The sequence below is a fragment of the Pholcus phalangioides genome, unplaced genomic scaffold (genome assembly GCF_987345545.1).
Source record: "Pholcus phalangioides strain wild (caught in Gottingen) unplaced genomic scaffold, Ppha-v1.0 ptg000012l_1, whole genome shotgun sequence".
NCBI lineage: Eukaryota > Metazoa > Arthropoda > Arachnida > Araneae > Pholcidae > Pholcus > Pholcus phalangioides.
The window spans coordinates 16,218,112-16,239,697 of NW_028301605.1; the positions used below are offsets into that span (position 1 = coordinate 16,218,112).

A 21,586-nucleotide genomic window follows, 5' to 3' on the forward strand; every position below is an offset into this window, starting at 1 on the left:
AATATTTAAACGCATTTCAATATCATATACAATATACGAACGTTATTATTACCATGCGAAAAATCAATTTACACTCTAGTTACGGGGAAAAAAAAACTATTGTCATTATATTGTTCAGAAAAACAAAATTCATAAATTTTCATCCACTATATACACCCCTACAGAAATTCAAATTTAATATATTTCTTTATAAAAGAACCTCAACGACACTCATAATGAAGGTATAAGCAAATTATATCCTGACCTTATAATGTCAGAAACTCGAAAAGTAAATTTTCGCATTACATATTTCAATTTATTTATGCATATATACAGTGTACATATATAAAAAATTTCTTCAGAGCAAACTCAATTTTTCACTGATAAGTGAGTTTGTCGGTTATAAGAGGTTTGTGGTTTATATTATAATGATGATGATAAACCTCGTACATATTTATACACGTAACACAACGCACTTGACTCGGACCAAGACTCTTTCTTTTTCCCTATACCCTAAACACTATCTTTTCCTCCTCTTCACCTTAACACTTTTAAATAATTAATATGATTTACGTTGGTGGGTATGTGTTTATAGGTTTTTATTTTGTTCTTGGTGTTGTTGGTGGTGGTTGTGTGGTGTTGTCCCGAAGGCAAAACCCATCTTTTCTCTCTCGTACCTGAAAATCACGGGGAAAAATCCAATTTCAACTTTCCTCAGTCAGTAACAATTTTTTTTTTTATCTTTTTAACGGGAAATTTTTTCTTCTTCTTTCACATCTTGCTTCGAAGAAATTGTAATTTCATGGGCTGGTTGGCTCATAACCGGCCGCAATTTACATACAAATTACTGCATCAGGGGTGGGATAAGAGAAGGATAAAGTATATTCCACCACATCCTTCTCCATGTTCTTCCTTTCACTCTCCGTTGTGTATATCTTAACCTCTGGGGAAAAAATAAATAAAATAGAAATTGCTGATTAAATATAAGCAGGAGTGGAGAAAACTCAACTAAATTCACATTTTTCCCCGGTTGTTTATTTCCATACAATAGTCTAAATGTATAGCTCCAAGCAAAATTACATACACAAAAAAAAAATTTTTTTTTTTTTTGGAATAATAGCTGACTATTGTTAATCCGAATAAACATTATGAATAGTATCCATCGTTGCTTTAATGGTCTCAAAAATAAAAATTAATGAAAAAAATCATATATTTCATAAGGCCCAAGTAATTATAGAAAATTAAGATGTGTGAGGAGAAAAAAAAATTTTTTTTGGGGATTTTTTTCAGGATTTTTTTTTATCATCATCATCATCAAGAAGTTGGAATTCATTTATTTTTCCCTTTTTTTCCCCCCCCCGAATCCAGCGGGAAAAGAAATTTAATAATAATAATAAATAATACTAAAAAAAAAAATTCATTTATTTCTGAATTTAGCTCATTATGAAACGAAATCTTTTATTTAATTTTAATTTTTTTTTTCTTTTTTTTTTGCGGTTCAAGAAGTGCGAAATTAATAAAAATTTTCTTAAGCCCCCCCCTCTATTATTATTATTATTCTAATACTACTTCTGTCCTTGGCACTTCGTCAGAATTGAAATTAAGAAATTAAAATATTTATTTTATTTCTATTTTTTTTTTTTTGCTTTTCTCTGATGAATGAGATTCCGAATCGGTGGTGAAATTTTCCGAGGGGAAAAAAAAATAATTTTTTTTTAATTTTTTTTTTCCGGGAAAAGTGGAATTGTGGGAGCGAGAGAGAGAGAGAGAGAGTTTTTTTCCCCCCTCTTCTCCTGTGCCCTTAAGGGGCTCTCTCTCGGCACTCTAACCTCTACCTTTACTCTCGTATGAGAGACAAGATTAAAAGCACCGGCGTGTAAGGAGATGGAATTGGAGCAACCAAACTTGTTTGTAGAAAAGAAAAATAAATGAATAAAATAATAGAAACTCTCATTATGTATTATCATGGGGGAAGGGATAGTATATATTCGGACAGAAAAACAGAAAAATTAAGAAAAATATTCTCCAATTAAAATTATAAGAATTATTTTTTTTTCCCGAAGAAAACAACACACTTATTAGATTTCTTTATTCATTCATTTTTTTTCGTTCTTAATCCGTAGGAAATGAATAAAAATTTCTATCTGAATAATTTTATTTGCACAATGTTTTTTTTTTTTTGAATTAAGTCTTCGGATGGTTGTGTAGAATTCGATGGATCGTCTTGGAATTTTAAGTGAAGAGATACAGTGAGCGACTCGTGGAATGTTTCCAGGTCGCTAATGCGTCCCGCGTCGCATTTCCAGGTCAATGATGTGACCCGCGACACGTTTTCAGCTCACTAATGTGTCGTGGGACACTAGTGACGGCACAATTCAATCGTTAGTAAATTGCCTAGGGAGATATATAGACCGGAGTTATGCTCCATTTGAATGAATGAATGTCCCGCTACGCATTTTCAGCTCACTAATGTGTCCCGCGACACATTAGTGACAGCACAACTCAATCGGTAGTAAATTGCCTAGGGAGATATATAGACCGGAGTTATGCTCGATTTGAATAAATGAATGTCCCGCTACGCATTTTCAGGTCACAAATTGACCGCGACACATTTTCAGATCACTGAAGTTGTCCGCAGTGCATTTCTGTAGATTACTTAAGTGGCTCGCGGCGTGTTTCCAGGTCCTTCATACCGCTCGCGTCGCGTATCCAGATCGTTTAAGTGGCTTATGAAAGATTTCCAAATCACGTGAGCGGAGCATCTCACAGCACATTTAAAAATCACTAAACTAGCCCGTGGCACATTTTCAGACCATAATTGACACATTGGCACATGTCTAGCTTACTTAAGTGACTCACGGCATATTTCCAGGTCTTTCATACGCATAGGAGGAGATAGACTCGAAAGTCTGGGGTGAGGGGCACGATGATTGCTGGGGGTGGGGCCATGATGATGATGATGATGATGTTAGTTCATGTAGTAATAGTAATCCGTTCATAATACATTAGATCAGTCGGCTTTAACCTCGACGCTGGGGGGGGGGGGGGGAAGGCAATGCCAGATCACTTAAGTGACTCATTAAAGATTGCCAAATCACTTGAGTGACTCATGAAAGATTACCAAATAACTTAAGTGACTCATGAAAGATTACCAAATCACTTAGGTGGCTCATGAAAGATTACCAAATCACTCAAGTGACTCATGAAAGATTACCAAATCACTCAAGTGACTCATGAAAGATTACCAAATCACTCAAGTGACTCATGAAAGAATACCAAATCACTCAAGTGACTCATGAAAGATTACCAAATCACTTAAGCGCCTCGTAAAAACTCATACTGCCTACCTAATGTAGGCACGGCAGCAGCTTAATCATGTTGCGACCACGTTAAATAGAACGAAATTTTTCGCAATTAAAAGTCACCGATTTCCCAAACGTTACGACTTACATCCCACCTTACGATTCTAGCAAATGTATTTCAGCTTTCAGGCATCAACGGTGCAGTTTGAAACTGCCCTACATGTTAGTAGGGCATTTCCTGACACCCTGTAATAAATTTGATGATGATGATGATGATGATAACGTCTTGTGATTGTGTTCACATAGATATTCACGTGCGGGTTCTGCTTATCTTCTGGTCATGTTCTCGAGAGAAAACGATAAATTTGCATGATGCATGCTCAGGCTGCCTCGAGTCCTTGATGATAAGATGATAATAATTTCTGATTACGCGCTGAAATGTTTCCGTGCCGATCCTAAAGTACCTCTCAATGAATAGTCATCAATCATTTTTTGAACTGGAAAATGTTTCGAAACTCATTTCAATGTCACGATGGGCACGTTCGAAAATTTTTTTCGTTTTTTATGTTTTTTCAGCAAGAAAAATTTCACGATTACTTTGGAAAAATCTTGCTTCATCAAATAACACACTTGGAGTTTGTGGGAGGGGGCATTTAAGTATTACGTCAGCATCGATGGAGGGGGGAGGGCGGGGGTTTCGGGTTTGATAACGGGGGCGGGGGAGGGAGAGAAAGGTTTGAACGACGCTTACGCCATCGACCAAGCCCTTATAAAAATATGAAATACTAGCTATAATACCCGGCGTTGCCCGGGTTTTCTTCAATGAGGCTTTATGAACCACGTGATATCTCCCTCTTTCTTTGAGGGACATGCAAACCGTGTCTAAAGATAACCAATATGACGACGTCCTGCGCGACTCATGAAATAAACAAATCTAAATTTAAATAAACATAGAAATGAATAGTCCCCTCCCCCCTTTTTTTTTTGATGGGTGCTAGGTATTCCGATTCCCTCCCCCTGAACTTCAAGTTATCCATCTCTGCCTGTTTCAGCTTCCAAAAATACTTAATTAAAGCTGTGGAATTTTTTCGATGCACTTTACGGGGCCCAAAACTAATTTTAAAAACATCCTAAACTATATGAATTTATGCAAATAAATATCAAAAGACTATACGGAGACATTAATTTTCATGCTTGAGAAGATATAAATAAAAAGTTGAAATCAATGCTATTGCATTGATATCCAACTCAAAAGTAGATCCGGCTAATTACTTCATACTTAATTTTCTGGGCTTCGTACCTCCAAGCGAATTCAATATTTCAAAAATCGAGAATTCAATTTAATTTTTAAAATTATTGATGTGGCAGGAACCCCCCCCCCCCCACTAAATTTCCGTATTTATGCAGTTAAATCGGCAATTTTAATACTGATTTCTATGAGGATCACAGTTTTCCTGACCATCAAAGCGATGATGGTGATGATTATGACGTCTATTCAAAAAGCCTCATTACTGAGAGTATTGAAAATGTGGCAAACCATTATAAAGACCATCATAAACTATTATACATATACTGGCAGCATTAAAGAAGTGACAAACCGTTGTAAAGGCATATACACGTCTGAAACGCATTGCTAGGGAACCACGGTAACCAAAGTAAACGTTCGGAAAGTGATTGTTGAGCCCCCAAAACCATTGTTGCCGGACAGTTTTTTGCCCATTTGGGGCATTTGCCCTGGTCTGACGAAATTTTAAAGTAGCCTATCGTTCAAGTCGGGTCGCATTTGGTATATATGCAAAATTTGGCGACGATCGATCTAAAATTGTAGATTTGTATAGAGAACATACACACACACAGACACACAGACACACAGAAAATCAATTTTATATATATAGAAGATAGATTCTTAATGACATTTTACTCGGTGTGCCAAAGACGGAGAAAAACAAAACCTTTCGATAGCTTGTGGGCACCTGAACTAACATTTTACCCGTTCGTAGATCCTCTATATAGAGGCACTTTGGTGATCTCTGGGTGTTCCGTGGATCATTCGGGTGCTCTAGAAATGTGTCGCGGGCCGCTTAAGTGCTCTGGAACTCTGCCGCGTGTCACTCAAGTGAACCGTGATCATGCCGTGGATCGTTTAAGTAACCTGGGAATGTGCCGCGGTTAACTTGGGTGGTGTAGAGATGCACTCGGGGGGGGGGTGCCGCTTGAGGGCTCTCTAAAACTGTGCCACGTTTCATTCGAGGGAATCTCTAAATGTGCCAAGGACCGCTTAAATGTTCTGGAACTCTGCCGCGGGTCACTCGAGTGAACGGTAATCATGCCGCGGGTCACTCGAGTGAACGGTAATCATGCCGCGGATCATTTAAGTAACCTGGGAATGTGGCGCGGGTGACTTTAGTGGCTCTGGATCATTCGGGTGCTCTAGAAATGTGTCGCGGGCCGCTTAAGTGCTCTGGAACTCTGCCGCGTGTCACTCAAGCGAACCGTGATCATGACGCGGATCATTTAAGTAACCTGGGAATGTTCCGCGGGTAACTTGAGTGGCGTAGAGATGCACTGGGGGGGGGGGAGGGGTGCCGCTTGAGGGCTCTCTAAAACTGTGCCACGTTTCATTCGAGGGAACCTCTAAATGCGACGAGGACCGCTTAAATGTTCTGGAACTCTACCGCGGGTCACTCCAGTGAGCTGTGAATGTGCGGCGGGCCTACCTGAGTAATTTTAAAATGTGGTACGGGCCGCTTAAATGCTCTGGAATTGTGACGCGGACCACTTAATCGATCTGTAAAGGTGCCGCTTAGTTCATTTTTACAAAATTAGATTTGAGGTGGCGGACCACATCAGGTAACCCAGAAGGATATGGGGTCGCAATGAATTTCTTGAAAAGCAATTTTGAGTTCTTATCCTTCGAATGGCATTTAAATGAACAGAAATTGATTATAATAACATATAAAGGTACTTCCTTCCGATATTTTATTTTTTTTTTACAATTTTTTGCATTAAAAAAACGAATTTTTGATCGTTAGGGGGGGGGGCATGCCTTCCCTTCCTTGCGTACGTCTCTGGTCCTAATATGCTTTAGGAGGTAGAGGGGGGGGGGGCAGACCTGACGAAATTTTGATGACAAGAGCGGGAGTTTTGCTGACGGGGCGTGGGAAGGTGTCAAAAATAGCTAAACATCTGCTGATGTAATACTTGAACGGCCCCTAAGTAATAGGGTATGAAAATATGAAATTGTAAAACGGTCTGCGATTTCCGAAAGTGTTATAGCATGTACGTAAATGGTAAAGGCATTATCCTTCTAATTCTTGCAATCAAGTAGAGAGAGAGAGGCCCAGACAGAGAGAGAGCGAGAGGGCCCTCTCACCAACATCATAGGTTGTTGGTCAACATCAGGCAAAGTGATGATGTCCAAGGGGTCTCTGCCACACGAAAAGTCCATACCAACCAATTTTCATACTTGCTCTATAGAAAAATTATGGTACAAAATCTCATCGTAACGTGGCCTCCTATGCACTTAAGAACCCCCGTACCATACTCGGTTGGACCGATGCATTAAAACGGCTCTGATTCTGGAACATCACTTGACATGGGAGCCCCATGATGCTGGTAAGTTTTACAGACATGGGTTGCAGCAAGATCGGAACCAGTCGGGGAAAATGAAGTTTTACATATGTCGTGGGTCGAAAATCTCTGGAGGAGATGCCAAATTTTAGAGGGCGGGGTTGGTTCAAGATTTCCTTTGCGGGGAGGAGGCGACACTGACGAAACCGAATGTTTGGGGGGGGGGGGGAGTAAATCTTCCAAGGAAGTTTCAAGCTAACTAGCTTTCAAAAGAACATTTTAAATTGCAAGAAATTGATGAAAACAAAAAATATACTTGATATTTTTCCTTCAATATTTGCTTTCAACGTGTCCAAAAATATTTTAATTCTTGTATGTTTCGGGAAGGGGGGGGGGGAATAAATATACCGTAATAAATATAGCAAGGGCCACCCATGCCTCTACGTATTCCTCTGGGGGGGGGGGGGGGGTGTTAAGCGAAGAATCCTAGATTTTAGAAGACTCCTTTGACTCGTACCAGTTCAAGATGCTTGGAGCCAAGTTTTCTTAATTTTGCTGACAAAAGGGGAGGAGTCGGTGCTTTGCTTACTATTGCTGACGGGGGGGCGTCAAAAATGACCAAAATTCCGCTTACGTAATACTTGAATGACCTCCACCTCCCCCCTTATGAGAGATGCGCAATTTTTTATTTTCCTTAAATATCTTTCAATTAGAACAAAATCACAAAACAATTTCAAGAATTTCAAAATTCTCCCAAGCTATTCAGTTCAATTCAGTCTCTACTTCAGTGCCGCACGCCACAGTGCGTGAAATAAGGAAGGCAGCTCCAGTGGTGCAGATGGTAGCATTCTTGTGCCCGGTATGCAAGAGGGCCTGGGTTCGAGAGAGTCCCGACGGAGACAAGATAACTTTTCTTTCCGAGTCCACCTCAGCGTAATATCCAGAAAATAAAATGTTTCCTTGATATTCAGTTCAAGTTTACATCAATTAAAACAACAAAAAGAAATCCTATAATATATATCAATAACCGAAAATCAATCAGAAACTTAATTGATTAATTAACCAACAATCAATTAACTCAAAACCATCATTACTGACACAATCAAATCCGTAAAACAATTTCCGTAGAAACAAACTTCTTGGCTGATTATAGAATAAGGGGCGGGCGGGGGAAATACACGTAATTTTCCCCGAAATAATTCTGACTTTTAACAGAAATAAAAGTTTTCCGTAATTCTGAAATATAATGGAGTTTTCTGAACGGTATATTTATTAACAAAAGGATGGAAGAGGGCACAACAGCGTTCAATTTACAAGAGGCACATGGAAACTTTTACGGTATACATACATCTAGTACAACATTTTTACGCGTACGTATCTCGGAATACAATGGCGGTGACCAAAATTGTTAAAATTTCCAAACACTCACATAGATTTTCCGAGAGAGAGAAAATAGGAGAAATATTTTCTATAATGTGTTTTCTCTCTCCTCGTGAGAAAATCAACTGTATGTGTTGTAAAATCCTCTCGTTAAAACGAATTTTCCGAACGTTTTGGGGGGGTAGAAAAGGGCAAAAGCAATTCAAGTTTTCCCCTCCTTCTCTCTAAAAATTATTCCTCCTATTCCTTTGGTCCTTTTCATGTAATTCACGGGAATTAATTGAAGCCGATGATGCTGGGTGATCATCACTCAAATACTGGCAGCTTTTGAATCAGACCAAAATGATAGGCTCTAGAACACTGAGAGTGAAGCAGGCTTCTCTCTCACACACACACCTCTCTCGAACTAATGGCTAATGACTTTTCGGGAATCGCTTAATTCAGGAAAAGATGATTGGAGAGAGAGAGAGATGTTGGAGGGAAAAATTAATAATATTTATTTCTCTCTATCTCTCAGAGAGAGACTAATCAGAAAAGTTTCTGATGGGCGGCCATCTCTTGAATGTAGATTTACTTGTGTGTTATAAGAGAGAGAGAGACAGGAAAAGTGGGAAAACTTTTCAAGAGAGGGGTTGGTGGAGGGAGAAACATTTCAATTATAGCTTGAGGAAGTCGTTTAGAGGCTTGATTTAGAGAGAAAATGCGCATAATTTTCGTTTGCCAGAAATTCTCATCTTTGAACGAGAGAGAAAGACTCTTATTCTCGTTGGCGAAGGCATTAACATGGGATGGACTCATTACTCTCTAATGTTGGGAAATATGCTTAAGTAAATAAGTTTGCTTTATACGCATGCGTGAGTTATTTGTTGATTATCCCGCTTTTTTTTTTTTTTTTAGTTAAGGAGACTTGTTGCCGGAAAGAGGTCCTGTTTTTTTTTTCCTGTTTAATAATGGTTTTTTTTTTTTGGAATTTTTATCATTTTAATTTTTGGATTTTTTTTTCGGGAAAAACTAAAGAATCATGGGTTTGTCGATATGATTAAATTATTGATCCCTATTTTTTTGAAATAATTACTGCATAATTTTCATATTTATTGAGTAAAACGTATAGTGCAGTAGAAATTCTCTACTACATAAGTTTCCCATTTTTTGTTCCATCGATCGACACCCCCTTAGCTCAAGTCAACCCATAGGATCCTATACTAAACAAGATAGTACGGAAAAACTGGCTAATTTTGTAGAGATGCTGATTTTTGGAAAAATCCTCATCTCTGTCCCCCTACCGGGACACGAACTCGGGTCCCTCGAATGCCGGTCGAGTGCTCTACCATCTTCTAAACTTTAGATGGTTACATGGAAGATTACATCTTTCTCTAAATATATGTCGCCATCTGGTGTCCTGATGTTACGAGCCATAGCTGATTGCTGTCAACGACCACGGCATAGTACCATTCAGCATATATGAGCCACTTTGGTTAAATATTCTAGTTGTCACTATAGCTTAGATGGCAGAGCATTCGAGGGACCCGGGTTCTGTCAAAAATGGACTATTTTAAGCATGGATTATGTCAAAAGAGTTTTTAAATGTGGATTCTATCAATGGTTTTTTTTTTTTAAGATTGACTCGGCCAAAAATAGTTTTCAAACATGGAACTGTCAAAAGTGGTTTTTGACATGAATTCTGGAGAAGAAGTTTTTCAAACATGAATTCTATGAAAAAATAGTTTTCAGACATAGAAAAAAAAGGTCAAAAATTGTTTTGAAATATGAATTATACCAAACATGCTTTAAATATGAATTATACCAAACATGCTTTAAATATGAATTATACCAAACATGCTTTAAATATGAATTATACCAAACATGCTTTAAATATGAATTACACCAAACATGCTTTAAATATGAATTACACCAAACATGCTTTAAATATGAATTATACCAAACATGCGTTAAATATGAATTATACCAAACATGCGTTAAATATGAATTATACCAAACATGCTTTAAATATGAATTATACCAAACATGCGTTAAATATGAATTATACCAAACATGCTTTAAATATGAATTATACCAAACATGCTTTAAATATGAATTATACCAAACATGCATTAAATATGAATTATACCAAACATGCGTTAAATATGAATTATACCAAACATGCTTTAAATATGAATTATACCAAACATGCTTTAAATATGAATTATACCAAACATGCTTTAAATATGAATTATACCAAACATGCTTTAAATATGAATTATACCAAACATGCTTTAAATATGAATTATACCTACCAAACATGCGTTAAATATGAATTATACCAAACATGCTTTAAATATGAATTATACCAAACATGTTAAATATGAATTATACCAAACATGCTTTAAATATGAATTATACCAAACATGCGTTAAATATGAATTATACCAAACATGCTTTAAATATGAATTATACCAAACATGCTTTAAATATGAATTATACCTACCAAACATGCGTTAAATATGAATTATACCAAACATGCTTTAAATATGAATTATACCAAACATGCGTTAAATATGGATAGCTGATATGGATTTTAAACTTAGAGTCGGTCAAAAATTGTTAGAATATAGTTCATAGTTCGGCCGAAACTGGTTTGTGAATATGGTCTGTCAAAAATGATTTTCAAACATGCATTTTGTCAACAAGGGTTTTAGGTACTACTAATCTAACAAATGGACATTGATGTCTATTTTAGCGTTCACCTAATGGTGGTCTGTGAGCATTTTATTATCAATTTCTATTTTTATTACATCACTTCATTATATTCCGATTCATCTTCGAGACACCAAGGATAGACTTTAAGAAAGTTAAACATGTCAGAGAATTCACGAAATTTGGAGTTCAGTAGTCCATGAGGTACAAAATTTTGGTGTGATCAGTGACATTTTTAGAAAAAAATTCTCCACATAGTGTCTTTTTTGTATCGATACCATTTGTCCCATCCATAATGTTCTTGACAATGTAGGACAGTCCAGAATATTGCAGAAAGATATAAACTTCTAAGCCATAGTTTCCCAAACTTTTTGTTCTGTCGCCCCCCCTCCGCCTTCTTCAGAAATTTTTTTCTCTCATTGCCCCCAACTCAAGTGGGTTCACAATAGGATCATTCATAAGATCCTATGTTATACCCGAAGCTTCTATCGCCCCCTTGGACCATTCCATCGCCCACCATGGGAAACACTGTTCTAAGCAATTGACCGGTTACAACACTGTCCTCTCACCCAACATTGTTCTTGGTAGCGTATATGTAAGTTTCCGAGGATGCAGCGGACACAAATTTCTAAATTTACTGTCGGAAACAGCCAGTACAGCTATGAACCTTGAGTAGCATCAGGCATCTTCAACCCGTTGCTCACGAGCACACCACTGCTTGAGGCAATCCAGGGTGCTCGATGTTCGTGTCCGATTTCGTGCTCACGAGCACTTGATCAACCTTCCAATTCACCACCTCGTACAACTTGCATTCATGGCGAAATCGTCCTGATTTCGTGCATTCGTATGTCAACTTGTCGTAATAGTGCTCTTCTTTTGATAATGGCTACACAGGCAGTGCTCGCAACTCAGAAAAAAGGCTGAAGACAGACCTCTGATGTTACACCGATGACCTAGAACTTTCCTTGAGTAAAATTTAGAAAGAAGACGGCTCTTTTCAATCCTGTGGCCACTAAAAAAATTATTCGGACATAATTTCCATTGACATTCGACCACTAAAAACTCTTCACGCCATCAATAAACGTCCAGAATACTCGCCGGAAAATCAGTGCTGTCCTCAACTGGTGTTTACTGTTGTAAATGCGGCTGGTGGCGAGGGATAACTGCATGAGTGGAGGGGGAGGAAAAAAAAATAGGATATTTATGGTATGTGTGTAAAAATGTGTTGGTTGGGAAATTAAGTGTGGGTTTCGCCGGCGGATAGTCCATATAGAACGAACCACCCCCAAGGGGTCAGCTGTGGGAGCGCGAAAATCCGGTCTTCTCCTCATCCTTGCTTTCCTGTACATGCACACACACACTCTCTCTTGGGAAGTCTTGTAAAATAAAACAGAAGAGAACAGTGTGTATGTGTGTGTGAGAGTACACCACGCTAAAGCACGGCACGAGAGGAGGGCTCTTGAGTACGTATCCCGTCGGTGGGCTCGCGGGGGAAAAGCATTAGCCACTGGGGAGCGACGGGATGCCTACTTTAATTTCGCGCTTCGAGGAGTTCCGGAGGCAATGAACACGGGGAGAAAGAATGGAAAAAAAAAAAAAGACTACTGCACAGAATACTTTACTCTCTGCCTCTGTACAGAGCGGCAGTGTACAGCCACCCACTCTCCTAACATTTACGAGAACAAGAGGCAGCAGCAGCGGTGGTGGGACTCGAACCCGCGGCACCCCCGTACGTACGTACTTCGTTTCCAGAAGCAACATGTGCCAATGACGTTTTCGTCTCCACCAACTGTTGGGTTGGTGGTAGTGTGCGGCTGTGTGGATTTCGATCCTATTTCCTATGTTGGGAGAGAGAGAGGAGATCCCTATGTATTAATAGCGGTTGTACATGAACCATTTCTCCCCTCCCCCCCCCCCCGGATATTCCTTTTAAATTATTCCAGGAAAAAAATATCTTCAGGAAATTTTGATTGTAATTTAAGGAATATATATTCTCTCTGGAATTTTTAGAATTTCATTTTCTATTTTTAGAATTTATCATAGAAAATGAAGGATAATAGTTTCGGTTTCGCGAATGATATGGTTTAATAGTGGGTGTGGTTATTGCTATTGATATCGTTAGATCCTCTTGTGTAGAGATAATATGCAAATACCACTTTTATTTTTTCGATTATTCCAATTTGAAACATGGTAGAAACCTCTGTATTTCTATAAAATTTAGTCTCTCGGCATTGGCAAGTGTATCGTATTTAAAGGAGGGGGGGGGGGGGTACACGCAAATTTCCCAAAAAAAACCAAATTTTCCAATTTTTAAATACTATGAAATTTCCTACGTCTAAATGTGTTCAAGTCTTTTGTTCTGGTTGTACCAAAAATATTTTTTTAAATATTTAATTATTTAATAAAATAATATATAATAAACTTCTGGCAGGCATTACACGTGCTAATGTTTTTCACTAAAATGCGTTTTTCTCAAAACACTCAAGTTTTTTTTTTTGTTCGATAATTTTTTTTAAACAAAAGAAAAAGAAATGGATGCTTGTTGAAAATCATTGTTAACAGAACGAATGTTTAAAGATAATTATTCAATGAATTTGTTCTCAAAACTCTTGTTGATAGAATGCAGTTGAAAGCCACTGTTGGTAGAATGCATTTGAAAGCCATTTTTGGTAGAATGCATTTGAAAGCCACTGTTGGTAGAATGCATTTGAAAGCCACTTTTGATAGAATGCATTTGAAAACCACTTTTGATAGAATGCATTTGAAAGCCACTGTTGGTAGAATGCATTTGAAAGCCACTGCCTGCTCACAGAATATATTTTTGAAAGCCACTGATTGAAAAGGCAATTCCTGAAACCTACTGTGTGAAAAATATATATATATATATATATATATATATTTTCAAAGCCAAAGGCAATTTCTGAAAAACCACTGTTTTGGAAGAACGAACCCCCCGCCCCTCCCTCCCCACTCCTCCGAAAAAAAATATCTAAGACATAAGCTTTCAAAAAATAAAAACTTAACCAATCAATTTTTTGTTTTCTATTAAAAATTACTTTTTTTTTTACTGTCTCTCATTGAAACACGACACCATGTAAATACTAGCGTTTGTTTGACACATGAGGGGGAAAAGTTTTACACATAAAAAAAGAGGGGCTTATATATATATATATATTAAAAAAATTATTTTTTAAAGTCTTGGGGGGCACACGAAGCCTTTTCCATTGAAGAGAAAGTAAGTACGTATACCCTCACATACATATAACTCTAGAGAGAGAGAGAGAGTTGTAAGCTTCACAACTCGACAGCCAACTTTAATCCCAAGGATTACAAGTAGGATATCTCGTGGACAAAGAGTAATTCAACTCTGCCGTTTCCCTGCAAAAGGACGTTGAAGAGCACAGAGAGTGAGAGAGAGGAATGGATGGAGCCTCTCTTTTGGTGGCGTTTCGTGAATTTCATCCTTTTACAGCTTATGGTTTGCTGTCGCGTTTCCTTGCTGAAGATCTGTAATCCTCCAATCCTCTCCAACTCACTCACTTCTCTCTCCATTTCCCCTGTTATATCCACCACCGACCATACACTTACTCTGCTGTGCGTGGAGAAGCTTCTTTTACTTCCAATTTTAATTCCTCGGTGGAGGTTCGAATTTCCGTCTGCGTTCGACATCTCAAACCACGGCCGTGTCATATATACACGCACACACACACATCATGCCCCTTCCAGCTTGTTGCCGTCACTCCCCTGTTCAATGTCTGTGTGTTATGGATGGATGTATCCTTGGCCCAATGTGTCTATCCTTACATACCTTGGTGGAAGGCACCCACCACACCACCACCGTTATTATCATCATCGAATGATAGGTGGTGTATATAGAAAAGCGATGATAAAACTTATATTCTGTGGCTGTTTTTCTCTTCTTTGGGGCGGTGGTTCTTCTACGTCTGGTCCGTGGGAATTTTCTACCGGTCCGCAAAATATTTCGCCCAATCTATGTGGCCGCTACATAATTTCAGGTTTAGAAATTAAAATTCCGTCTCTAAATTTGTTATCGTTTATGTTTTTTTTTGCTGGAGGTGGTCTGGAAATTACTTTCGTTCATTTATCTTTGCCTGTCCGCAAATTATTTCCTCTCATTTGTTCGTCTTTTGCCGGTCCGCAAATTGCTTTTCCTATTTATTTTTTGTCGGTCCGCAAACTTTTTTTTCTATTTCCTTTGTTTCCGATCCGCAGACTTTTTTTGACGGACTGTAAACTATTCTTCGTATTTATTTTTTTGCCAGTCCGCAAATGAATATTTTCGTATTTATTTTTTTGACTGTTCAAATAATTCCTCTTATGCAGGGTGTTGCCTTGAAGTGGCGACATTAGGCGGGTGATATTAGGCATCAAGACGAACGAAAATTGCCGTAGAACGTAGTATCGCAAGCCACGTTTAGTCTGCAAAAATCGCAAAGATACTTATGAAGGGTGTGACGTCGAGTGGGACAAAAAGCCCAACAAAATAAATAGAAAAAAAAAGCATTTATATTTGACAGCATGCCTACAACACAGCCTGTGGGTGTACAAAATAAAGTACAATAAGAAGTACAAAAATCTCCTGCAATCATACTTTCTGACAATGAAATGTGCTGCACAGGCTGTGTTGTAATCGTGCTGTCAAACAAACGCTTTTTCTACTTATTATTGGCTTTTTTCTTGTCACGCTTGATGTCACACCCTTCATAAGTATTTTTAAGGCAACACCCTGTATATTTATCTATTGCCAGTCCGCAAATTATTTTTTTTGTTGGTCCGCAAATTAGTTTTCCTACTTTTACTTCTTTTCCTGACCAAGAATTATTTTCCATGATGGTTAATTTTTTTTTTCTGATCCGCAAATTATTTCTTATTTCTGCTGGTCCGTTAAATGGTTTTGTCTGTCCGCTGGTGTAAAAAAGGTTGAAGAACACTGGTTTAGGGTATATCTGGGTTGCGATGTCTCTTTCGTTTAGGAGTAGCTAAAAAAAACTTCATTGGGTATGCAATTGATTTAGGCTTAAAGAGAAAGATTATAAACTTGGGGAAGTTGCATACCGGGTTAAACTCCGTTATAACGCACTCGGCTGCGAAGATATGTCGGCTATAACATCAGTTATTGGTGATCTCAGCTGATTCCTATGCATTTGTATTCCGTTTTTTACGACAGTCTTACTCTTTTTCCTGTGCATTTTAAATCACTGCGAACCTATTGTTATGATGCCTTTTCTTCCCAATGGCTATTTATAATTCATATTTAGCGATTTTGTCTGAAATTAGCACCGTTTTTGGGAGAATTGACAATGTCTCATATATTTATGGTCCACATTTCTCTCTTTTAGCTTAAATACGGCCACCCTAGTCGTAATGAAATAATTTCGTGCATGGTATTTGATTGCGTCTGATTATATTTTGCATAAAAGATCTTGGAAAAAGTGTACCTCGGTTACAGCGACAAAATTCCGTGAAATCTTTATAATCCCCTATTTTGATTTTATAGGAAAAAAAGTTCATTTTTGCCCATTTTTATACGATACTAGCTATAATGCCCGGCGCTGCCCGGGTTTTCTTCAATGAGGCTTTTTTGGATCACGTGATATCTCCCTCTCTTTTTCTTGAGGGACATACAAACCGTGTCCAAGTTAACCAATATGGCGACCTGCGCGATTCATGAAATAAACAAATCTAGATTTACACAGAAACGTAGAAATGAATATATATTTTTCTTTTTTTAAGGGGCGCTAGGTATTTCGACAACCCCCCCGAACTTCAAGTTATCCATCTGTCTGTTCCAGCTTCCAAAAATCCTTAGTTAAAGCTGTGGAATTTTTTCGATGCACTTTTCACGGGATCATAACTAATTTTAAAATATCCTAACCCACATGAATTTATGCAAATAAATATCAAAAGAGACAATATGGAGACATTAATTTTCATACTTGAGAAGATATAAATGAAATCAATGATGTTGCTCGAATATCCAACTCAAAAGTATAGGTTTGGCTAATTACTTCATATTTAATCTCCTGGGCTTCGTATATCTCTAAGCGAACTGAATATTTCAAAAATCGAGAATTAAATACAATTTGTAAAATTATTGATGTGGCAGGAACCCTCCCCCCCCCACTAAATTTCCGTATTTATGCAGTTAAATCGGCAATTTTAATACTGATTTCTATGAAGATCACCCTTTTCCTGACCCTCAAAGCGATGATGGTGATGATTATGACGTCTATTCAAAAAGCCTCATTACTGAGAGTATTGAAAATGTGGCGAACCATTATAAAGGCATAAACTATTATACATAACTGGCAGCATTAAAGAAGTGACAAACCATTGTAAAGACATAAACACGTCTGAAACTCATCGCTAGGGAACCACGGTAACCAAAGTAAACGTTCGGAAAGTGATTGTTGAGGCCCAAAAACCATTGTTGCCGGACAGTTTTTTGCCCATTTGGAGCATTTGACCTGGTCTGATGAAATTTTAAAGTAGCCTATCGTTCAAGTCGGGTCCCATTTGGTATATATGCAAAATTTGGCGACGATCGATCTAAAATTGTAGATTTGTATAGAGAACATACACACACACACACACACAGACACACACACAGAAAATCAATTTTATATATATAGAAGATATTTCTAGAGTTTATGAAAATATCTGATAATTGAGTTCGATTTTTGTTTTTTTAAAGATGGATCTTGTTTCGTTTAATTTACAGATTCTGGCAGCCCCGGTGATTTTGGTTACGGTGGTCAGCCTGGTTTTTACGACTTTTTCCCGGGACAACCTCCACCGGATGGTATGGGTTACCCCGGGATCCTCGGCCCTGGACAGAATGTTCCTCCGCCACCGACTAGCATGGAGCAACCTCTACCTTCGGCCATGGGACCTGGTAAGTTAAGGTTTCGTTTTTTTTTTTTTTTTTGGGAGAATTTCGAAATCTATGCTATGCGGCCAATCACGTACCGATGCAATATTCCGTATAATTGAATATTGTGTCGGTACTGAATATTGTAATAATGTTCTGCATGACGAAGGGAATATATATTCGTTACTGTAAAGGTAATTTTTCTTATGAAAGAACTTATATTCTTCATGAAAACCAAAATCAGCATCACAAAGTTGATATTCTATGAGACAAAGCTATTATTCTGTGTGTGGCAAAGCTAATATCTATGAGAAAAATCTAATATGCTTTGATAAAATGAATATTATGTGAGACAAAGCTGATCTTATATATAAATGCCAAAGTATGTATGTATGTATGCTTGTTCTTTATATATACAAATCTACAATTTTAGGCCGATCGTTGCCAAATTTTTCATATTTACCAAACAGGGCCTGGATTGAACCGTAGGCTACTTTAAAAATGTTCATCAGAGCTACGCAAATGCTCGAAATAGGTGAAAAACCGTCGGGCAACAATGATTCCTGGGCCCCCAACAATCACTTTCGGAATGTTTACTTTGGTTACCGCGGTTCCCTAGAAATGCGTTCCAGACGATCACATGCCTTTACAATGGTTTGTCACTTCGTTAATGCCGCCAGTATTATGAATAACAGCTCATCCTTTTATATTGGAGGTGGTTTATTTTTTCACAAAAGTAAACAATATTGGAGGTGGAGACGTGTCGTGTAAATGAAATGCTTAATTACATTATACTATAGAAAGGAACAGAGGGAATTCACTTGATAAAAGTTTCCAATCGGGCGCATTCCTACACTGTAAGACCAGGATTAAAAGTTTCATAAAAGATCTTTTGTGCAAAACATTGAAAAACAACCGATAAGCCTATTTGTTACATTCGTTCGCATGTAACCGATACACTAATTGGTTACATTTTTCAAGTTTTATGAAACTACTTTTATCTAACTTTTATAGTGGAAATAGCGGCCTAACCTTCATGTTTTTTCCAACACCAGGAGATAACCAAATGTAAATGGAAGAGAAGAAATGGGTGTAGCTGAGGTTTTAGTAGGAAAGAAATGGAAAAACTAAAATATTGTAAATTTTTTATTTAAACGCAAAAGAAGTACCAAAAGTTAGTGTAAGTTCAGTGCGTGTATTCCGAGGTAAGTTAGGAAAATTTCAAATTATCCAAGGTACGGGATCTCTCTTTGTTTTAAGGCCGGGATTACACTATAAAATTTTGATAAAAGATCTTTTATAAAACTGAAAAAGTTCAACCAATAAGCGCATCGGTTACATCCCAGAAAATTCAACCGGTGATCTTATTGGTTGAATTTCTCGTGTTTTATCAAAGAGCTTTTACAAAACTTTCATAGTGTAATCTCGGCCTTAGGCACATGATGTTACAGCATTTGTGAAAAATATTAACGACTTTAACCGCAGTGCTTAGTATGATTGAGTACTTGGTATGGTTCATCAGGTGACTGCATAAATCATCATTGCTAAACTTGCAATGTTGAAAAGCCAAGAGCACAGATTTGTTACTAAAAACGTGCCTACTTACAAAATCTCTATCAAGATCACAGACAAAGAGCTGAAGCAACATTCAGTAGTGAATTTACGTGTTTCTGTTCTCTTGCACTCTCCCAAAAAACATCAGCTAGAATTCAATACTATTAGAACTATTTCAAGTGTTCCAAGGTTTACTATGGTCATCTGTTCTCAACCTTTGGAAGCCCGCGGCCCGGTTTCATTTATTTTTGTAAGTGGAATTCCCGGTCAAACACGTGATTAACGGAACATGAATGGGGGGGGGGAAGGAAATGGCAGATCAGTCGCAGCCCGGTATAAATGATGTCACGGCCCAGTACCGGGCCGCGACCAGGCGGTTGAGAAACACTGGTTTAGATACACAGCAGTCGCCCTACATATTGAAATTTTAAACGTACATACAATATTTGAAGGAAAAAAATACATAGAATACACACCGAATAAAATCAAATAGGAAACATCCACCTTGGACCAAACCTCAAAGTATCATTTAAGAATTTCAATAATTCACCAGTGCCCCCCCCCCAAAAAAAAAATTCTCCCAATTCTCACATCATTTATCAGCCGCCGCAGACTCTTGACCCCCCCCCCCCCCCATAAAAAGTAAAAATAAAAATGCAGGTAAAAAATAGCAAAATAAAAATCCGAACATCAAGTGGAAAATTCCCACTCCGTCTCTCTCTTTTTTCCCTAATTTGTCATGCACTTTAATTAAAGTGGTAGAAGAGGACACACACACACACTCACACAACATATGCAATAGTTCGATATTGGAAATCGTTTTTACACTCCCCCCGCCCCCCCTTTACCCTTTTTCGGGTCCATGATGACTCCGTACTTGTGACTGGGAACCATGTCTGGAATCGAACCCGATAAAAAAAAAAGTTGGTGTACGTACGTACGTAAAAGAGGAGGGGGGGGGGGGTAGGAAGCATTTTTAACATGGTTCTTCCCCCCCCCCCTCCATCACCAATACTTTTCCCCTCTTGAAACAGAATCAATGAGGGGCAACGAAACTCGGCTTTTACTGATAGATATTTTTTTTTTTAAATGCCCTTTTCCATGTCAATATGTAAACGACACTTTTTACTGTCCAAAAAGTCGATCGAATTCGTAATTACTAAAAAAAAAAAAAAATCCCTCTTTTAGGGGAAAAAATTATCCCTTTTTTTTTTGAATACACACGCGGTAGTAGAAAATTCTAGGGAAAAAAAATTGAATATGTTATGGCTCATCAGTTTTTGTTTGTAATTTGAATACCGTGGAGGGGAAAGTCTATATTCGAATGTATATGAGGAATTTATTTTTTTTTTGTCCCTCCCTATCACCGATAACTGATATTTGTAATTAAAATTCCATGCTTAAAAAAGAGTGATAAGCAAAAAAAAAAAAAAATTGCAATCAGTAGTGGGTTGATTGGTCGATGATTGGTCATTGGATTTTTCGTGGAAAAATAATTCTTCTGTGTATGAGATGAGGATTTTAGTATTTATGTGTTGTGTGTGTTTATATATACGTGTGTAAGGAATTGTGAGCGGGGAGATAGTCAATGGGTGATGGTGGATTGACCCCCCCCCCCCACGAATGTTTACATTGGGATGAGGAAGAACGCTCGAGAGTCCTGATAATTACGTACCGATTATCATTGGGATATTTGATTGCTCACACAAAAATCGATTTCTTCCGAATTTTATGTCTGCTAAATAGTGGTCAAGTCAGAGGATTTCGAAATTTTCCGCTATCCACATAATCGTCCGCAATGACGTCTTTTTTGAAGCAGAGGCAACGGTGGCCCTTGGATTTGTGGATCTCCCCACCAAATTACTTTTCTTTCTACTGAGCACCCCTTTAAAATTTCTATCGATGAAATTTGCACTTTTTTGTGCCTTCAACATCTGCAACCAAGTCGATGTCCTGGTTCTGGTCCTTTAGGTCAGTGATTTTCATTTGTCATCCGCAGCTCCCCAGAATGTGTCTCCATAGTTCAGTAGACATTTTTCCATAAAAAAAGGAAGCACTTCAAAGCATTAATAGGCACGCAAATCAATATATCTAGCTCGCGCAACGCTGCTGACAAAGATGGGCAACGCCCCTAGGAGTCGCGACACATACTTTGAGAAACACTGCTCTAGGTCAATATTCTTCCCCGTTTTTACAATTGCGAAACCGGCGGAAA

The 21,586-nt window shown here is 38.0% G+C and overlaps 1 protein-coding gene across 2 annotated transcripts in view; it reads left to right on the plus strand.

The window, feature by feature from the left end:
* The window catches only part of LOC149079662 (LIM/homeobox protein Lhx5-like), a 240,657-nt gene that overhangs the window by 208,661 nt on the left and 10,410 nt on the right, over nucleotides 1-21,586 (plus strand). For both annotated transcript variants that reach the window (XM_089240271.1, XM_089240270.1), the window contains exon 5: nucleotides 17,668-17,841. In XM_089240271.1, coding sequence (XP_089096397.1) covers nucleotides 17,668-17,841 — 174 coding nt within the window. The remainder of the gene's footprint in view (nucleotides 1-17,667; nucleotides 17,842-21,586) is intronic.